Here is a 20,404-nt window from a genome sequence, read left to right as displayed (position 1 = left end):
TTCCTTCCTGTGTGCTTCTCTGCACGTGCTGAGGAAGCTCTATGTGCCACGGAAAACCCGAGCATCTTCGTCTCAGCCCCAGTCTCCCACCAACGCTGGGGCTGCAGAGTAAGCCCCCGATGCCAGATCTGACCCTTCACTGTCAGCCACACCTGTGATCTGTGGGCTGTGCTGGGCTTTAGGTAACCTGATCCTGACAACATGCCCGGGAGGAGGGATGGCTGTCTTGTGCCCATTGTACAGATGGGCAAACGGAGGTGAAGAGAAGTGAAGTGACTTGCCTACATTCATACGGCGATAGGAGCCAGTCTGTTTATACACGGCTCTTCTTCCAGGCCCAGCTCAGGGTCAGGCCTCTTTTACCCAGTGTGCTGTGACCATAAAGAGAATGGGTCTGGTGTTAGGGAGCCTGGGCTTGGGTCCTGGGGTCACCAAACTGTGATTCTGGGCAAGTCAGATAACTTCTCTGAGCCTCAGTTTGTTCATCTGTAGAATGGGAATAACGGCAGTTATTACAAAGAGTCATGGTGAAGCTTGAAGGAGATTATACCTGTAGAATCCCCTCGTAGGTTGCAAAGCAACAAATATGAGGCTCGAATGATGATAACCACCACCACAATAATAATGGTGATAACTACGGTAGTAATAATGTGACGATAAAGTGTCCTGGTCCCTCCGAGTGTAAGCAACCTCTCCTTCATGTGGGCTACCCTGGTGTCGGAACACGAGGTTGGAAAGTACCAAGAGACCCCTTTTCTGCTCTTCCTGAGCTGTAGAACAGTTCAGGGATTACCTGGCACCTAGCACACTAGGAAAATAAGGAACTAAATTTCCGGAAAGCTGAGTTCCAGGAGGGCCTGGCTTCTTGGCAGTGGGATTCTCATTCGTCTCCAGCCTTGGAGCTTTCACCACCAGGAGGTTTAAGAAGGAGCTGGAAGGAGGGAAGCGGTTCGTTGTGGATGCTGAGAGAGACCCCGGATGTGGTCTGCTTTGCTTCCCTCCCTTTCCTCCTTCAGGTCACCCTGAACGTGTGGGACAGGGGTCGAGTCCCCTCTGAAGTGTGGGTGGCTGGGCAGGAAAGGGTGGCTCTGGGAGGCAGTGGAGGGGGCCTGGCTCCTGCGTGCTCCTGAGGGACCACGGGTCAGCAAGAGACAGGGGCTGCCCGGGCACCGCCAGACCAAAACCTGGGCTGTACCCCAGAGCCGTGCAGTCGGCAGAATGATGGTCCCCAAAGATGTCCACGTCCTAGTCCCTGGAACCTGCAAATATGTTCCCTTACATGGTAAAGGGGACTTCGCAGATGGGGTTGAGCTAAGAATCTTGAGATGGGGAGATGATGCTGGATTATGGAGGTGGGCTTGACGTCATCACAAGTGAAAGTGATTTCATTTATAAGTAAAAGAGGGAGGTAGGGGGCGGTCAAAGGCAGGAAGAGAGTAGAAGATGCTATGCCATTGGCTTGGAAGATGGCGAAGGGGCCATGAGCTAAGGAACACAGGCAGCCTCTAGAAGCCAGAAAAAGCAAGGAACGGCTTCTCCCTTCGAGCCTCCAGAAGGAGCACAGCCCTAGCCAACACCTTGACTTTAGCCCAGTGAGGCTGATTTTGAACTTCTGACCTCCAGGACTATAAGATAACACATTTGTGTTGTTTGAGGCCACTAGATTTGTGCTAATTTGTTACAACAGCAACTGGACACTAATACATGGGTCAAGGCTTCACCCTGCCCAGGAAACCAGGAACTGTCACCTATGCCACCAGCAGAAACCTCTTACTTCAGCTCGAATCTGATTGGTTCAGCAGACACTGCCCGCCATCCCATGGGACCCGGCTGGGTCTGTGGCCACGGCATGTGTTTGCTCAAGCCGAGCCTATTTTCAGGAGGTTGTCTTTACCAGCTGCTGCCTGTGTTTATGTAAAGTTGGCCAGAGAGGAGAAACCTTTCTTTGTTGGTTCCGAGTCTTAGCTCTGATATTTGCCTGGCCCATAGTACGTGGTCAAAAACCAGCAGCTATTGATATTATTAGTCATATTTGATCTTATCTGAAAAAGTCAAGAGTGACATTGGGCGAGTCTACTAGAGATGATCGATTCTGTAATTTCTATGTGATATTTTCTGAGCTCTGCACATTAAAACATCGGTGCATGCTACTTCTTCAACAAATTAGCCTTCTTCAAATTAATTCCAATTTCAACAGTGAGCTGATGATAAAGGCATTTGAAATACAGGCATAGATATTAAAGGATGTCAACCCAATCACATCATAAGATACTGTTTTCAATCCACAGATAACCCAACCAGTCATTGGCGTTATGAAATTTTGTAAGCGATCCTGGGGAGACCAGTTTGATTTTTATAAATCGGAATTCGTAGACTGTAAGTGGTCGGAGCCCACACGGAGCTCTGATGACTGCATTCAGCCTCTACATGTTTCATGTGACCTTGATGGAAAGACCTGCCGGAAGTACCCTCCTGTTCCAAGCATCCTCCCTCCTCCTCTTCTGGAAAAGCAGCTAAAACCCAAAGGAGGCATGGAATACAGTCTCTTAAATTGATTCAGAATTATGGTTTTTTAAAAAACATACAACAGAAAGCTGAAAACTCTGTCAATATTAGTTGTAAAGGGAAAAATTTTTCCCCTGAGATATGGATCTTCTCTTATATTTTACTCTTATAAGAGAGAAAAAAAAAGATGGTCACTTACTTACTCAGACAAAATGAAAGAGGTCACAACTTCAGCTGGGCTTTCTGATGGTGAGAGCTGCCTTTGGAGGTATCTTCTGCTCTGGGAAGCCCTGTGGAAGTGTGGTGGCCTTAAATTACAGAACCCCTACTCCAGTGATGTCATCGGCTGGACTGCTGAAAAAGTGAGTCTTTCAGACAGAGGAAACAAGCTGGAATTTTGGAAGAAAAACAACTTTGCACTTTGGAGCTGGCAAGCGATTACTCAACGACCATCTCCATCTTTAATTTGGTAACATCTGGGAAGGTCCCGCGATCCTGCCCAAGAATGATACAGTGACCAACATGCCCTTAAAACACATTTTGGCATCGTTGAGTCCCCACAGGTCTGAGTGATGATTTTACCCATTCGCACTGGAGACCTGAATGCTTGGGGTTCTGCAGCAGCTTTCGTGGGAGTTGACTTGAATGTCCACTTTTGAATTCTGGTCATGAAGGGTATATCGCCAAGAATCCATCACTGTGGACCCCATTAAACAAACAGTGAACCACAAAAAGCTTGACTCATGCAATATGCAGAGCTTAGTAAGGTCAGATGCACTTTTCCCTCATCTTCCCTGACAGTTCTGAAGTCTGTTTTTGATGTAAGTCTGCGGATATCAACTTGAACCACTCAGGACCTAGTGTTCAGACAGTCTGACATTTCTGGCTTTTTTTGAGAGTCAGACCTCAAGAGCCTTTGACCGAATGCCGCCTACTTTCTATCTTAGCTCCTAAAAATGAAGATGTCCTAATCTCCCTCCCTAAGTGCAGGAGAATGCTTCCACACCAGGGCTTGATTCCAGCTTCTGGAAAGTGACACCAAAATCTCAGGCCTCAGTCCTCCCTACACCCTAGTACTGCCTCTTGGACGCTCTGCTTGTATTTCTTGATGTCACCTTGAGCCTGGCGTGTCTGGAGCAGAAAATGTCCCCTTTGTCCTCAGAATCTGGCCTCCTCACCGTGTTTCCCTTTTCTATTACTAACACCTCACTGGAGACAAACTGCACTTTTGAATTTCCCAGCAGTTTTCTCCCATTGTTGGACATCTTAAAATTGTGGAAGCAGGTTGAAAAGAAAAAGGACACTCCAAGAATCAGATGTGTATTTTAGGGAGGAAGCTGGAATTTATCTTTGGGGAAGGGCCCTTCGTATCAGGAGAGATCTGGGACTTTTTCAGTCATGCAGATGTTAGGTGAGTGCCTGCCATCATTTTGGGGTAGATTTTAACTAGAGAAAGTTCTCCAAATCCCAGTCATCAGTCCTTCCTAATTAGTAATGTAGATCAGAGTCTCACCAGCCAGACCCGCCTTTGCAGAAGGTGGTTGGCTTTTCTCCCTTTGATGTGAGTTTAGACAGGATTGTTTCTGAGAAGTATCTGCTCTCAGGAGATGTCTGCCGGCTCCAACACAGGTTTACCCACAGGATATCATGACACCAGTCCTGCCGGGAGGTGGGGTGCGCAGGCCTGACCTTGGCTTTGCCTCACATGGAGGACAGACTGTGAGAAGTGGCCTGTGCGTGGCAGGGCCACGTGGCCAGGACTGTCAGTATGCCACATGCCACTAGTGAGGGCTGAGTAAGTGGCACTGTGGCAGCCCTGCCAAGGCCTTGGGGAGCCCCACCCTGTGGTGGGATGGAAAGTTCTCTGAAGAAAATGGATGCTCCCACTGTTGTTTCCGGGATGGGAAAAGGGAAGTGGGCCTTGGTCCAGGGAGGAGAGGGTCTCCTTCTGCCTCTGGGGCTGTGGGGTGTGGGAGCCTGAATTCTGGGGTCTGAGGGCAGGCTGAGGGAACCCCACGTGTAGGAAGGGACCACAGATCCCTGGAACGTGGCGAAGATGGGAGGAGGCTGAGAGTGACATGGCAAAGGCCTGGTGTGAGCTGTACTGGGTGGAAGTCCCCTGGGCACTGGGACCCTTGTGGGAGGGTGGGCATAGGTATTCATAAAAGCAATAGACAGAAGTCACAAATATTAGTTGACATGGCTGAAATGAAGGCATCTTCATAGATACCCAAGAAAAGTATAGTAACCCATCCCTAAGAGGTCGTAAAAGTAATGTTCATCCACGTTTACTAAATAATTAGGCCCCGTTTTGTGAACCAGAGAAATCACCATTCTCCAATCATTATATTGGAAGAAGAAGAATGCTTCCAAATTCCTGTAATCTGTATTCTGATTGAGGATCATACAGTGGATTGTGAAATGCTTTGTTCACTTTGTTCATTAAGTATGTGAACTTAATATACGTTAGTTAATAAAACTGATTTTTAACGTGTTAAAAATTATTTTAGCAGATTTAAAATGATTATTTTAACCAATTTAAAATGATTACAGCAGAGACCGTTATAAGGCACAAAGAGGTGGCTGGTGGAAGACCCAGAAACAGAGGACAGCCTGGCCAGCTGGGTGGGACAGACCAACCCTCCTTGAAATTGTCCTCAGTGTTAACGCAGCGGGACCCCAGGCAGGTACGGGTGGGCTCGGACTATGCTCGATGCAGATTCAAGGAAAGGGTGCGCTGGAGTTGGAGGAACTTGGGGACGCCGAGGTTATGTCCCCACTCTGACAGTCAGGATCACTTTCCAGCTCTCCAGCCGCTAAGCACTGGAGTCACTTGGTCTCTTCTCCTTTCTAGTCACATCCAGCAGCTTCTTCAAGGTCAAAGACTCTGGTATATTTCATCCAGCGCAACTCTATGAATGACGTCTATATGCCTAGCGTCTTGTGCGGGGGTGTGGGTGAGGGTCCTACTCAGTCCGTAAAGTAGCTGGCATCTCTCTTACAACCTCCACTGCAGTTAAGGAAAGAAAACTCCCGCGGGGTGACTTCCCACCAGGATGAAAGGCGGCATTCTTGTTTCGGTCTAGCGAGTGCTCTCCCCCTCTGCCCAAACCTTCCTTCCCATCTTGGTTTTAGACGCTCATGCAACAAATACGTCTGCAACAAAGAACCCCAAACCAATCTCCTTGCTTTCTGATTTTTTTCCCTTCAGTTTATCCTTGGGCTAGATGAATATTCCGGAAGGACCTGGATTTTGTCACTTCAACGGCCCCGCCCCCTGGAATTCACAGACTCCTTGGCGGTCCTGCTGTATCACCCAGAGCCACCTCTACCTGGTCCTTCCACTCTGGCTGAGAGGGAAGGCCCACGGGCCTAATGCATCTGGACTCACCGACCTGTGAGCGTTCGCTAGAAATCACCATCCCAATCCTCTCTTTCTCCTTCATGTCCATCCGTCATTCAGATCCCACTGTAAGCTCTGCTCCTTTGTAAGCACAGGTCTGAGCGTTTTTCTTCCTGTTCTGCAAACATGTGGGGAGCAGCTCCATGGGGCCAGGGGTGAACTGGGGGCCGGGGGCAGAGAGGACGGCTCAGCGTCCGTGCTGGGCCGCTCACGCTCGGGTGGGTGAGGCAGGTGAGCAAGCAGACACCTGCAGCCACGTGTGGCAAAGGCCACGGCAGAAGAGCGCCACACAGGTGCAGCACGAAGGGGGCAGGGCGGGGCAGGGCTGGAGTAATGGGTCATGATGTCAGGGGGATACAAATAAACTCCTCCACGCAGGTTTAACAAAGCGCGAAGACCCAGAAATCAACAGGGAGACAGCTGCCAACTGGAGTGTGTCCTGGGCATTCAGGCGGCGCAGGCGCTGCCCTGGCCTGAGTTCATGGCCATTTAGAAGCCAAGGGTTCTTGGTGCCTGTCACTCTGCAGAGACAGCTCCGCTGGGACAGGGGTTCCATGGACCACGTAAGTTTAAGAAAGTCCACAGACAACTCTCCATCCCCACGCTGGCCTTGCTCTGGGAGATCAGGTTTTCTCAGCTGGGTAGTGGGCTCACTAGAAACCTCCACTTAGGGAAGCTGGGAGGATCCCATGAGCTAACACAGCCTGCAGCCTGGCACATGCTGGCACTCAGGACATACCCCACAGGGGCAACACTCAGAAGGGGTCTGCCAGAGGATGATCAGCTATGTTCCTCTGTGTTCTACAGCCTAAGTCAGACCATGGCAGTCCTGTCTCGGGCCCAGGAGGACACTAAGATTTGACAGTGGCCCTCAAGGTCACAGTGCCCCACCCCCTGATGCATTTCTGAGCACCCCTCTCACTCTCTCCATCTGTTCCCCCGCCTCCTCGCTCTCTTTTGAACAAGCCGTGTTGTCTCCTACCTCAGGACCTTTGCACTGGCCATTCTCTCTGCCTGGAGCGCCCTTCCCATAGGGACCTGCACGCTCACTCCCCCAGGTCCTTGTGGTCTCCGCATATCCCCCCCTTATCAGAGAGCCCTCCCCTGAAATAGCCTTTCCTCCGCTTGCCCAGCTTCACTGTTTGATACAGCCGTTATCGTCACCTGGATACATTCATCCGTTTATCTTTTACTTCCTGTCTCTCCCAGCAGAATGTGAGCTGCACCAGGGAAAGGGTTTATCTCTTTTGATTAGAGTCATGTTCCTAGCTCCTACAACAGGGCTCACATGCTTAATAAATATTTGCTGAAAGACTTCATAACTCTATTTATTTATATACAAGAGTATCAACAGCTTGTCTCTATCAACATGCATGTCCCAAACCCCTTGTGGGTGCCAGGTCCTGTGTGGGCACTGGAGGGACAAAGGTGAATGCTGTCCCCTTGAGCAGCTCTTGGTCTGGCTGAGGACAAAGACAGGCAGACATCCAGTGACTATACTTTGTAGAATGCAAAGTGGCAATGAAGTGCCAAGGTTCTGTCTGAGTGTCAAGACTGAAAGGATTTAATTCTGCTCAAGGCAGAGTTGGGAAAAATTCATGGCGGAAGGATATTTGAGTGGGGTTTTGAGAGACGAATAGGAGTTTGGAAGGCAGGCAAGCTGAGAAAAACATTGTAGATGGAAGGACCTGCATGCATACCATAAACACACATGTGCACAGATGTGTTTGTGGAAGACTCACTTGGAACTTGGAGTCAGAAAGCCCAGGTTCTAGCCGTTCCCCCACCCCACCCCATTTAGTCATTCTTTATGTGAGATCACATAGCTCCTACCCTGGGGCAGGCCCTGTGCAGGTGTGCCCCCAAAGGCTCTTGGTTTGGTGCAGGAAAGGGAATCAAACAGTTTCAGATCTGAGAGAGTGAGTACAGAGGGGGAGGCCGTCCACCTGCAATACTCCTGGAAGGGAGCTGGGTGACCCACACAATCCTGGGAATGCTCTGACCCTCAGTTTCTTTATCTGAGATCATGTCCTACTTTGAGAGCAGTTCTGAAGATCATACACATGCATGGAAACTGTCAATATCACTTTATACAGATGTTCATAGGGTAAGATGAATGTTTACATATTGATGTAGCTTTTCCCAGTTTTATGACTTTTCTCTGTGTAATCTGGGAGAAAGTACCCATTTTCTAGTCAGCCTAGATGCCTAATTGGCCCACATGTACTGCAAAAAATGGGACCATGAAGTAAAATTCCTCTTCCTTTGAAACCAGTAGTTCTCATATGATGTATTTAATGGAGATGGAATTGATGCTGTGAGCATTTGTCTTTAGCGTAGATCATGTTGGCCCCCATGATGGGGGATGCTTCTTTGAGCTGCATACTCTGGGTACAGGGGAACTGAATGTGGAAGATAACTTTCACCTTTCCTGTAAGACTCAGGGTCACCCTTGACACACAAGCAAACAGAGAAAACCACCTGTGATTGTAATTGTGGTGAGTTCTATGAAGAAACAGCTCAGGATGCAGTGTTCCACAAAACAGACAGGGTGTCAGGATTTGTACTGAGGGAGGTCAGGGAGGCAGAGGGGAAACTGGGAGTAAGAGGAGAAACCCATTGCAGAGTCGGAGGAGCTTAGTGCGGGCAGAGGGAACAGCATAAACAAGGGCCCTGAGGTTGTGACAGCTTGATCTGCTTGAGGAACTGAAGAAACGAACACAGAAGGTCGAAGGGCTGGAGAGGAGGTGTACGCTGGGCAGGGCCAGACCAGACGGAGCCTGGGACAGCGGCTGATAGAGTTTGGAGTTTCCCAGTTCCCGTGGCATTGCAGGGTGCAGGAGGTCCAGGGGATCAGGACCTGTGAGAGTAAAAGGAAGGAAGGATTGGGCACAGGGAGAACTGAGCTGCAGCGTAGTCTTAAGAGAAGCCTCCGAAGACCTGTGAAAATTCCTGGATGGGATGACCCTTCAAAGCTGTCTGGGTTGGGGCAAGAGGGCTGGGCTTCCTTCCTTCCTTCTCTCAGCCACTGGATGAAGGGTGCCCTGGAAGACGGCATGACCTTGGGTGAAGCAGCGCTTACGGTAAGCACTGTCTGCCGGCAGCGTCCCTGGCAGCTGGGGTAGCAGGTCCCTCATTCCTTAAGGAGCGTCTGGATGGCACATCGACCAGAAATAGGAAGCCACCAAAGGGCTTTAAACATTTAGAAAGGTCACCCTAGCTCTTGTGTGGTACCATTTACCGAGATGGGGGAGATGAAGGGAGGAATATGCTTCTTAAAAAGAGAATGAAAAAGGCTGGTTTTGGCCTTAAGTTGGAGATGCATGTGAAATACCTAAATGGCTTTCCAGCAGGCATTTGGATCAGAGATTTTTCAGAAGAGAGTTGTTGGCATAGATGTGTATCAGTCAGGGCTCTCCAGAGAAGCAGAACCAATAGGATCTATCTATCATCCATCTATCTATCTATCTATCATCTATCTATCCATCATCTATCTATCTATCATCTATCTATCATCTATCTATCCATCATCTATCTATCATCTATCTATCATCTATCTATCCATCATCTATCTATCTATCATCTATCTATCATCTATCTATCCATCATCTATCTATCTATCATCTATCATCTATCTATCTATCCTATCTATCTATCTATCTATCATCTATCATATCTATCATCTATCTATCATATCTATCTATCTATCATCTATCATATCTATCTATCTATCTATCTATGCATTTATTTCAAGGAATTGGCTCACATCATTGTAGGGGTTGACAAGTCCAAAATCTGTAGGTCAGGTCAGCAGGCTGGAAACTCAAGCAGGAGTTGAAGCTCCAGTCTTGGGGCAGAATTTCTTCTTTTTCAAGAAACCACAGTTTGGGCTCCTGAGGCCTTCCCACTGCTTGGAGGAGGCCCACCCACATGATCGAGGATGATCTCTTTTACTTAAAGTCCATCGATTGGAGATGTTTACCACATCCACAGAATACCTTCACAGCAGCCCCTAGATTTGTGTTTGATTAAATAACGGGGTGCTGGAGCCCAGGCACGTTGACACATAAGACTAAGCATCACAGATGACATTTAGAGTCATGACCCTGGCTGGGATTAGTTAGGTGGGCCATGTAGAGAGATGAGAAGAGGGCTTAGGATTGAAGCCTGAGGAATTCCAATATTTAAACTTCACGTGGAGAAGGAGACACTGGGCAAGCGGAGTAGGAAGGAGTTGGCAGTGAGGACCGGGTTCTGTGCCCATCAAGTCCGGGAGCCCATGGGTTAGACAAAGCCCTGCATTTGACAAAGCAGAGTGGACTGACCTCTTGCCTGTAGGTCTTCCCAGGGCCTTTAATATGCATCTATGCAGCCCCACAAGAAAGACGTAGTAGTTGCATTTCTCAGACTCTTTTGAACAATCAGGAGCCAGACTCTTCTGTTGTTTTTGTTTTTGTTTTTTGAGAAACTTTCGGAAACTCTGCAGAAGGGAATAATGGCATCAAAAGAGCTTAAACATTGGAAGGGGAGCCCTGCAGCTCTAGAAGAAAATGAAGTCAGGACTGAGTGGAAGAGAAAGAATTTGGGCAACTAATGGAGTGGGGAGGGGTTGCCAAATGAGAGGTTCTCTTCTTCCCGCTGGAGACTGAGGTGGAGGGGTCGGACTCGCCCAGAAGGCCATTCAGCTGTCAAGCTGTTGGGGGTCTCACTGCTTTGTCTTCCTCAAGGGGACTGGTACTTTGTGAAAGAATCTGATTCCAAAGCAAGACCCTGGTCCTTGAGGTCTGATGCGGAAGTCAGGGTGGGCGGGTCTGGCTGAGGAACCACGTCATGGGGGTTTAAATCCCAGCTCCATCACGGTTCAGCTGGGTGAACTTGGGCCATTTTTTATACCATCTCCCGGGGCCTCAGTCTCTTCATTATATTTTTTTTTTCTGGATTTTTAAAACCATTTAAAAAAATTGAAGTATAGTTAAATTACAATGTTGTGTTAGTTTCAGGTATCCAGCAAAGTGATTCAGTTATACACATAAATGTCTATTCTTTTTCAGATTCTGTTCCCTTATAGGTTATTACAAAATATTGAATATAGTGCCCTGTGCTACACAGTAGGTCCTTGTTTTTTATCTATTTTATATACAGTAGTGTGTATATGTAATCCCAAACTCCTAATTTATCTCTCTCCCAGCCCCCCAAGGAGACCCAGTCTCTTAATCTATGAAGTGGGCCTCTTCTCCGAGTTTGGGGATCAGGTGAGATGGTGATGTAGCTGGTCCTTGGTCAGCAGCCGGCGGGAGCTCTTCTGGTTTCATCACTTGGCCGTTGCACAAGGCGGTGCTAGTGTGAGCGCAGCAGGGTTACGTAAACCGTCCTCTGCCTTGGCCAGGACTGGGGAGAGGAATATGCAGGCGTACTTGACTGCCCTGAGTGGGCCATGCGGTGACTCAGCGCGGAGGGGGGCGTCCAGAGGAGCCTCCGAGCTCCGTCCTGGGCCATTTTTCAGGGTTGTTTATAAACAATGTCCCACCAAAGTGGGCTTGGTGGTGGAGCTGTCAGGAAGCTGGGAGCTGGGCCCTGTGGCCTCTTCTTAACCTGGTCTGAGACTCCTGGAATCGGCCTGCCTTTGGGGGAAGGAGAGAAACAGGGCAGCCCCGGCCCTGGGTCAGTAGAGACGGTGTGTCGAGGCCTGTGGTGCACACACTCTGGGGGCCTGGGCAGCCCCCAACACGCTATGTTACCTTGCGAGAGGCCTCAGTATCTTCCCTGTGAAGAAATCTCTAAAATTCTATAAGATGGTGTATCCCATTCTTTCTTAGGACACCTTCCATCACCAACTAGCATCTCTAAACCCCAGGAGACCTGAAGAAGGTGTCTGGTTCCCTCCTCCATTGTCGGGGGAAGCAGTGCGTGTGGACTGGGACGGGCACCTCGTGGGTGACACGCACTCAGAATCGTTAAAACATCTGTATTCGTCTCCTAGAGCGGCCGGATCAAAGTACCACAGACAGGGTGGCTTAAAGGAACAGAAATTTATTCTCTCACTGTGCAGGAGGCCAGAAGTTCAAAAGCAAGGTGTGTGCAGGGCTGGTTCCTCTTGGAGGCTCTGAGGGGGAATCTGTCCCCTGCCTGGCTGTAGGCGGCAATCCTGGGCATCCTTTAGCTTGCAGAAGCATCACTACAATCTCTGCCTCCGTCTTCTTAGGGCCTTGTCTCTGTGTCTTTGTGCATCCTCTTCTCTTCTTATCAAGATCCCCGTCACTGGATTTAGGGCCCATCTTTATCCAGTATGACCTCATCTTAATTACTTCTGCAAAGGTCCTATTCCCAAATTAGGTCATATTCTGAAGTTCCAAGTGGATGTGAATTTGGGGAGGGAGGGGACACTATTCAACTCATGAGAACACCTTTATCTCACTTAATCTTCACAACGCCTGGATCCTCATTTTATAGGCAACCCCCCTGCCACCCAGAAACTCAGAGAAGTTAACTGATCTTGTCCAAATTCCCACAGCCAGGAAGCGGCAGGGCTGTGAACCAGGGACCTGGCTCCAAGCCCAGGGCAGTCCCTGCCGTGTTGGTGCCACCCATTACAGTTTACAAAGCCCCCTTTCCAGAGTCATTAGCTCTGTGTGACACAGGTATACTTATTGTATTATCTGCCCATTTCACAGATGAGGAAACCGAGGCCAAAGGCCGGTGTGGGGGAAATGAGTCAAATGGTTTGTAAAGATCAGACGGTGAGTAGGTGGCACGGCAGGGACTCAAGGCCTGGACTCCACGGTTCTTCCCTCCAATTCAATATTGTATCTCCGTGTAGGTCAGGTGCAAGAAGCCAGACACAAAAGACACATATTGTGTGATCCCACCTCTATGAAATGTCCAGAATAGGCAGATCTAGAGACAGAGGGAAAATTAGTGGCTACCAGAGGCTATAAGGAGGAAATGACTGCTAATGGGTGTGGAGGGATGAAGGCGTCCTGGAATTCGGGGGCAGTGATGGTTGCACAACCCTGTGAATACACTAAAAGCCACAGGAATGAGCAAGGCACAGAACTCCTATCTCAGTAAAGCCGCTCTAATAAAGATCTCACTGTAAGCCACCTGCCGCTGGGGAGGTGGTTCTTCAGGGAGCAAGAACTCACAAGCCCCAGAAGATGCAAAGTCTGTTCATCAGGGCAGAAACAGCCCAAGCCGAGGCCGGATGCTCTTCATGCAAGAAGGCACCTTGGGAGCTTCTTCTGTGATAATTTGCATCCCCCTGTTAAGGCACAAACACACAGAAAGCAGGTGGGCTTCTGACCACACTCCTGAAGAACCCTATGGCCTTAGCAGGTTATTTCCCTCTCTGGGCCTAAGTTTCCACATCCCGAACTGGCAATGATACAGGCACCTCCCTACCTGAGTGGTCCTGAGGGTCAATCCTAAAAAGAGCTCAGCAATGGATAAACAACAAGGTCCCATTGTATAGCACAGGGAACTATAGTCAATATCCTGTAATTAACCATAAAGGAAAAGAAAATAAATAAACAAGAGCTCAGCAGAGTGAGAGATATTTTCATGGAGCCCCTTTGACCTCAGCCAAAAAAACCCCACAAACAAACCATTAAACTTTCAGCCACGGCTATTGCCAAATCGTGACCTCCTTGCTCAACCCTGACCCCAACATTCTCAGGGGGTTTGGCCAGAGGTCAGGGCTGTGTGGGGCTCTGCAGCGGGCCCGGGGATTGAGTAACTAGGAGGTATGGCGTGCACTGTGCGGGTCACAGTTGGAGACTGCACCTTTGAATCATAAGTGGCTGCATCATCGGCGGAAGCCTGCACCACCAGCACTAGTTCCCGTTGGGGCACCTGGTGCACAGTTGGCATTTCTGCACTGGGCCCTCACCCGCTCTGGCCAGGACACACTCAGGAGCTGGGCCCATCGCTTGGTTCTGAGTCCACCAGAGGCCCCTCTGGGCTTCTCCCCATCTCACCAGCTCGCTGGGGCCAAGGAGGGTCAGGAGTTGAGGGCCGCTCATGTTGCCTGGCCGGGGTGGGAGGGAGGTAGGAGAGAGGTGAGAGGGAGGCCTTCCCAGCCTGTTTACACCTGCTGAGAGCCCTGCTCAGACTCCTCCAGATTGCAGAACTTCCTTGAGTCACGCCCCATCCGTGAGCAAAGTCCCTCGGATGAGTTAGCTCCCTTGTGCACTTGTGGGCAACTTTCTTCAAGCTCAAGGCCTTGGTGGGGTGCAGGCTGGATGGGAAGGGTGGGCACTGGACAGAGAACTGAATATCTACCAGGCACCTGGGTCCAATACGGCTGGAGGGTAGAGAATGGGCCAGGAACTGGAGAGAGGGAAAGAGACAAGGCAGGGGCCAGCTCATGAAGGGTCTTGCGAGCCACCTTATGGAAGTGGAGCTTTATCCCAAGAGTGGTGGGACACTACTGAAAGGTCTCCTGTTAGAGAGGGCCGTCATCACCCCCACCATCATCTTCATGACAGCCATCGCCATCATCACCACCATCATAACCATCACAGCCGTCATCATCACCATCATCATCACCATCACCAACATCATCACCATCATCATCACCATCACCAACATCATCACCATCATCATCACCATCACTAACATCATCAGCATCACCATCACCATCACCAGCATCATCACCATCACCAACATCATCACCATCACCAACATCATCACCATCACCAACATCATCACCATCATGCAGCTCATGCATGTTGAGTGCCAACTCTGTACCAAGCTAAACACTTTCATACACTAATTCTGCTAACAGTTCTATGATGTGAATGCCATTACTATCCTCATTTTACAGATGAGGAAATGTAGACTCAGAAAGGATAACTGAGATGCCCAAGACCACACAGCAAATGAGTCCGAGCCAGAAGCAGAACTGGAATCCAGGTCTGCCTGATCCCAAAGCCTTGGCTCTTAAACACTGTTCTTTACATGTTCTTTACATGTATAGCTTCCCTATCATCGTCTTTGCCTTCTTAAAAGATGTCATTGGCTGCAGAGTGGAGAATATGAATTGGGAGATGGTGGTAGTTAATATCAGAGATGGGGAGACCAATAAGAGATGATGGTTAGACATAGAAAGAAGCAGATAGATCCAGGAAACACTTAGGTGGAATGTAAAAGAGGTGCTGATTCACTAGGTGTAAGGAATAACAGAGAGGGTTATTCCTCTTTACCATGAGCCCCAGGTTTCTAGCATGGATTGATGGATGCAGAGACAGAGCAGTGTCATTTCTGTAGACACAGAAAGCAAGTTTTTTTTAAATGAATGAGTGAATGAATACATGAATAATGAAGGGACCTCAAAATGGAGTGGGTAATGAGTTCCCTGTCACTGGTAGTATGCAAGCAGTAGTTAGATAACTGTTTGATCTAGACCTTGTCAAATGGAAGGCACCTAATGGATATATAGCACATGCACGGATGATTGAATTACAATCATCCCTATGATTCCAGGGCCTCATAGGCCTCGTGCACACCTGATGGGTGCTTGGTAATGAGTCAGCAATGTAGGAATATGAGATGGGAGAAAATATTCAAACCCTGTTGAAATTTCTTAGATTTGTACTTGAGTATATTTTAGAGTGTACATTTTAATAGATGTAAATAAGTGTACGTATTGGGTACATATAATCAAAATTTTTTTACTTATATAAATACGCAATTACAATAGCTTGGACACCACTGATTTATAGGACAGAAGCCCTAAAGTAGGTTGAGTGGAAATAAATGGAACCCCCAGTCCAAAGACTTCTAACCGCCACGGCAGTGTCTATGACAAGACTCAGGTTTTCAGGAGTTGTAACAAATGAAAGAACTACTCAAGAATGCCTCATCCCTTTATTATGCTGGACAAAAACACATGTTTATGCCGTTCATCCATTTCTCCTTGTTTGTGAAATGCTCCCTCTTTACAATGTAGTAGCTCTTTGGACCTTTCACAGGACAGATGTTCTTTGTCATGGTACCAACACAACCCACGGGGCAGCTCCCTTCCCACAGACCGATTGCTCCTTAGCCCGCGGGTGGACCCTAAATGGCCATTAGGAGCCCAGGGCTGTGATGTGGCTCTGCTCATAGGAGACCTTTAGACCATACACACCCACTGATGAATGAGTGGTACACATTCCAAAGCCCAGCCTCCTTTTGCGTTACCCCACTCACAATATGCACATGGTTTAACTTCATTCTAATACTAAATGGTTCCTACTTCGTTCTAATGCTAAATGGTTCCTGTTTCTTATTTCCTCTGTTTTCTTTCTCCAGCTAGAAGTGTGTATGTTTATTTGGGCAGAGGGGTATGCGTGGCAGAAAACAAAGGCTGGGATGGGGAAGAAATCTTCTGTGACTCTTTTTCTTTTAAAATCCAGAGCTGGATTGGGCAGTATTTATGGGCTCTTTGCCATCTAAACTCTCCTGGTCCCCCAGGTTCTATCCTCTCCAGGGAGAGCCCGCTAACAAATCACCCATTTACTGATCGAGGGAGTGCTTCCAGGGCGCTGCCTACATTACACGCCCCAAACTCCATTGCTACTGAGCGTCCCTCCCTGCCTTGACTCTGAGGGCTTGATGTCGGCGCCTGGGTGGTGCGTTCTCCGTTATCTCCACGTGGGCCGGCCACAGAAGGCAGATTATAAAACGTGTAGAGAAAGAAGAAACGAATTCCCCCTGGAGGACCTCGGGCTTGGGGCTAGGGCTGTCTCTTAAGCCTCTGGCCAAGGATGCTGGTCCAGCTTCCTCCTGCCTGACACCTGGTACCGGCTTTCCGCCCCGCCCATCACTGCCCACCCCGCCCCTCGGCACAACGACCCGTCCCTGCCCCGCCCACAGGAGGCGGAGCCGCGGACCCCTCTGCAGATGCTTCTTTGGGCAAATGATCTGCCAGAGACGGGTTGGGGAGGGCGTTCTCCCACCTCCACTGAAGGGGTGACCTTCCCTGAAAATGCTTGTGTGTGCGCGCGCGCGCTCGCGTGTGTGTGTGTGTGTGTGTGTGTGTGTGTGTGCGCACGTTGATGGGAAGGACAGGTGGTGGAAGGGAGCTAACATATTGAGCACCTAGTATGTGTCAGACACCGATGGGTGCTTTACACCACCATTGGCTACCGATTCTCCTCTACGGACCTTTTGCTGAACCTGTGTCTTTCTCCTTATAATAAATTTATTCCTGTTCTGTGGGCGTAATAATGCCTCACATTTACATAGCACCTTTCATTTGTCAAAGTACTTTTATGCCTGTTAGCTCCTTTAATCCCCCAACAGCCTCGTGTTACAGAGGAGGAAACCGAGGCAGGGACACAGCCACGTGCAACTAGTTATAGGCTGAGCTGGGGCGGCCTCTCCTCACCCCTCTGCTCTGCCCCGCCCACAGTGCCTTGCTTGACCGTGTCTAGAACAGCCTTCTGGTGGCTGCAGGTGCTGACTTATCCCCACGTGAGTCTGCAAGTTCCTTCAAGACCGAGACTGTACTTTCTTTTTCTTCTCTTACCCACAGTGCTCAAGGCTGCATATACAGCAAGTGCTGGATAAGTGCTTACTGGGTTCTTCTTTGGCACAGACCACTTGTCTTTCCATGAGGGGTATGAAAGAATACTGGTCTCCGGGTTCACACCATGGATCTCTCAGAGTTTAACCTTCATTTACTTGAGAAATCATCCTCCAGGGTCCTAGCTGAGTGGATTAAAGAAACCCAAGGCAAAACTTCAGCTGAGCCCTGCGTGGGCACTCAGCCGCTGCACCAAAGCTGGGTGGCATTTCTGGAGATCTGAGCTGTCATGCTGGGGCAAGGTGGGACACCACATGGGAGGGAAGCTCGATCACTCCTGTCCCTGCCCCCAGGCTCCCTCCACTCCTGGGAAGCAGCAGACTGGTCTAGGGGTGGCAGCAAATAAGAACAATAATACTCTTGTGTTTCTGGAGCCCTTGGCTGTGTACCAGATCACTCCAACCTCACAGCCTTGTTATCTGCAACTTGAGCCGGGCAGGAATTTACTGGAGACACCGACTCACTGCCCGAGGTCACACTTGGGATTCCTTCCATTCCTCCTGGGGCACATCCTGAGAACCACTGTCCAACAGTCGTCACCCACGTTAGTAGCCCTGGTGACATCTGCTCACTGGCTGCTTCCCACCCACTACGACAGTTTGTGAATCTGGCGTTCCACTGAGATGGAGGTCCGCAGCGTGCCCATGGAGTTCTCCATCTGGCTGGGCTCCGAACCGCAGCCCGCCTGCCGGCACAGCCGCCCGTACACCTCCCGCGACTTCTTGCGGAAGCTCTTGCCCACGATCACGTACACCAGCGGGTTGAGGCAGCTGTTGCTATAGGCCACGTAGGACGCGATCTGCGTGAAGACGTCGATCACGTGCTCGTCCCAGCAGCTGGAGAGGACGTCGAGGCGCTGCAGCGTGTCCAGGAAGGTGCTGATCTGGAAGGGCAGCCAGCAGACGATGAACAGTAGCAGCACGGCCAGGACCAGCACGGTGGCTTTCCTCTCCGTCTGGATCTCCTTGAACTTCTGCATCTCGTTGTTGCGCAGCACGCGCAGGATCTGCACGGTGCAGAAGGTGATGACGCCGAGGGGCAGCAGGAAGCCCACGGAGTTCAGGAGGATGTTGGTGAAGACCTCCCAGCTGCGGGACGGGTAGATGATGATGCAGGCGGTGACGTTGTGGCCCTCGGCCCCATACTCCCGCATGGTCCGGAACACCAGCATGGGCAAGCTCAGGAGCAGCGTGCAGCCCCAGATCACCAGGCTGTAGAGTCTGGCCCAGCGCACCCCGCGCATCCGGCCCATGGACATGGTCTTCACCAGGGCCAGGTAGCGGTCGATGCTGACCAGCATGAGGAAGCAGATGCTGCTGTAGAGATTCATGTAGAGCGCGGCGTTCACCACGCGGCAGAGGACCTCCCCAAAGAGCCAGTCGAAGTTGTTGGCGATGGTGATGGCCCAGAAGGGCAGCCCGCAGGCCAAGAGCAGGTCGGCCGCGGCCAGATTGCCCAGGTAGACCTCCGCCACCGTGCACCTGCTCTTGTGCAAGCAGAAGACGCTGAGGACGAAGACGTTCTCGAGAGTTGCCAGTATGAAGAGGACCCAGAGGAACGGGGACTGAATGGTGTTCAGCCAGCTCCACCAGTTGGAGTGGACGCAGCCGCTGCTCTGGGGAGGGGTCCCGGTGAGAGCAGGCTCAAGGACCTGCGAGGTGATGTTGAACATTTTGGCGCTGCAAGAAAGTGGAAAAGAGGCAGTTACACCTCAAGGTCACAAGAGGAAGGAGAAACGACTGATGCAGAAGGAGAGGGGGATGCTTCCAGAAGGCAAAGTCAGGGGTGAAACTCAGGCCTTTTCTGCGCGGTGTTCAGAGGCAGTTCAGGTACACCTGTGTGCCCAGGGTCTTAGAAAGGCGCCTCTGCTCCTTGGACTTAAACTGAGAGCTCCTGTTCTTCACCTCCAGGCTCCACTGGGATGTGTACTTGACCAGCATCCGTCACCCAGACTAACAAGCGTGAGTGTTAGACCCTGGACCTCCTCGAAGCTTCCATGATGGTAGGATACACAGCACATTCCTTCCTTATCACAGGCCCCCACACACACACAAAAGGGCGCTGGTCTCTTTCAGCCTCTTGTGGCCTGGCCATGGGTGAGCAGTTTATTAGAAGAGAAAGGTGATATCATGTCAGACAGGGAGAGTCCATCCTGGCTCGGAGACCACGGTCCATCTGCCCACTCCCTGTCTCCTTCTGGCAGAGGGCAGCATCATGCTTCCGTACCTTCCATCAGTGTAGCACTGATGATGAGCAGAGGTTGCTTGATGAAAAGGGAGGGGAAGGGGCTTTGGAGCCAGACAGTCCTCTGCGTTCAGTCCTGGCTCATTCATTAGCTGTGTGACCTTGGGTAAGTTAATTAACCTCTCTGAACCTTAATGTTCTACCTTGTAAAATGGGAATAACAAAATCTTCTCAGGGTTGTGGTGGGGACCTGAGACAAGGTGCAGAAAGCCCCAAGCACTGCACTTGATTCAATAAACATGAATAATTACCTGTTTTTTGTGAACTTATTAAAATAACCAATGTCAAACTCCAGCACCACTGTTGGCAGATTCTTGCTCTTATATTGGTGATTTCACCATTAACCCACTGGCTCCTCTTTTACTCTGAGACTCAGACCAGCAGTGAGACTCAGACCAGGCGGCCGTTCACTTTCTGGAAGTTCCTCTCCGACTTCAGCAAAGAGGTATGGGGTTTTGATAGACATTGGCTCCAACCCTAGCTGTGTTGTCTTGGGTAAATTGCTTGACCTTTCTGAGCTTCCACCTTATTGTCGTAGAGTCTTGCTCTCTCCCTGGCTTGCCTTGCGTGGCTCTTGCAAGGTTTAAATCAAAGAGTAGGTATGAAGACACGTTGAAAAACTAAAAGCACAATGCAAAGGGCAGGACTAATGGGGCACTTTCCTGGTGCTCCCTGGGGTGGAGGAA

General features: G+C 49.9%; 1 protein-coding gene across 7 annotated transcripts in view; it reads right to left on the bottom strand.

Moving 5' to 3' along the window:
• LOC132359970 (B2 bradykinin receptor-like) overlaps positions 1 to 20,404 on the bottom strand; it is a 57,390-nt gene that overhangs the window by 6,278 nt on the left and 30,708 nt on the right. For 4 of the 7 annotated variants that reach the window (XM_059914950.1, XM_059914951.1, XM_059914949.1 and 1 more), the window contains one exon: positions 15,759 to 19,153. The exons of 1 other annotated variant lie outside the window; for it this stretch is intronic. In XM_059914950.1, the coding sequence (XP_059770933.1) occupies positions 18,064 to 19,153 (1,090 nt within the window). In that variant the 3' untranslated portion in view covers positions 15,759 to 18,063. Of the gene's footprint in view, positions 1 to 2,704; positions 3,203 to 13,050; positions 13,167 to 15,758; positions 19,154 to 20,404 lie in introns of those variants that run through there. 2 more of the 7 variants (XM_059914955.1, XM_059914954.1) reach the window with 2 other exon arrangements.

This window comes from Balaenoptera ricei, chromosome 2 (assembly GCF_028023285.1).
Source record: "Balaenoptera ricei isolate mBalRic1 chromosome 2, mBalRic1.hap2, whole genome shotgun sequence".
NCBI lineage: Eukaryota > Metazoa > Chordata > Mammalia > Artiodactyla > Balaenopteridae > Balaenoptera > Balaenoptera ricei.
This window is presented reverse-complemented; position numbering and strand designations above follow the sequence as displayed.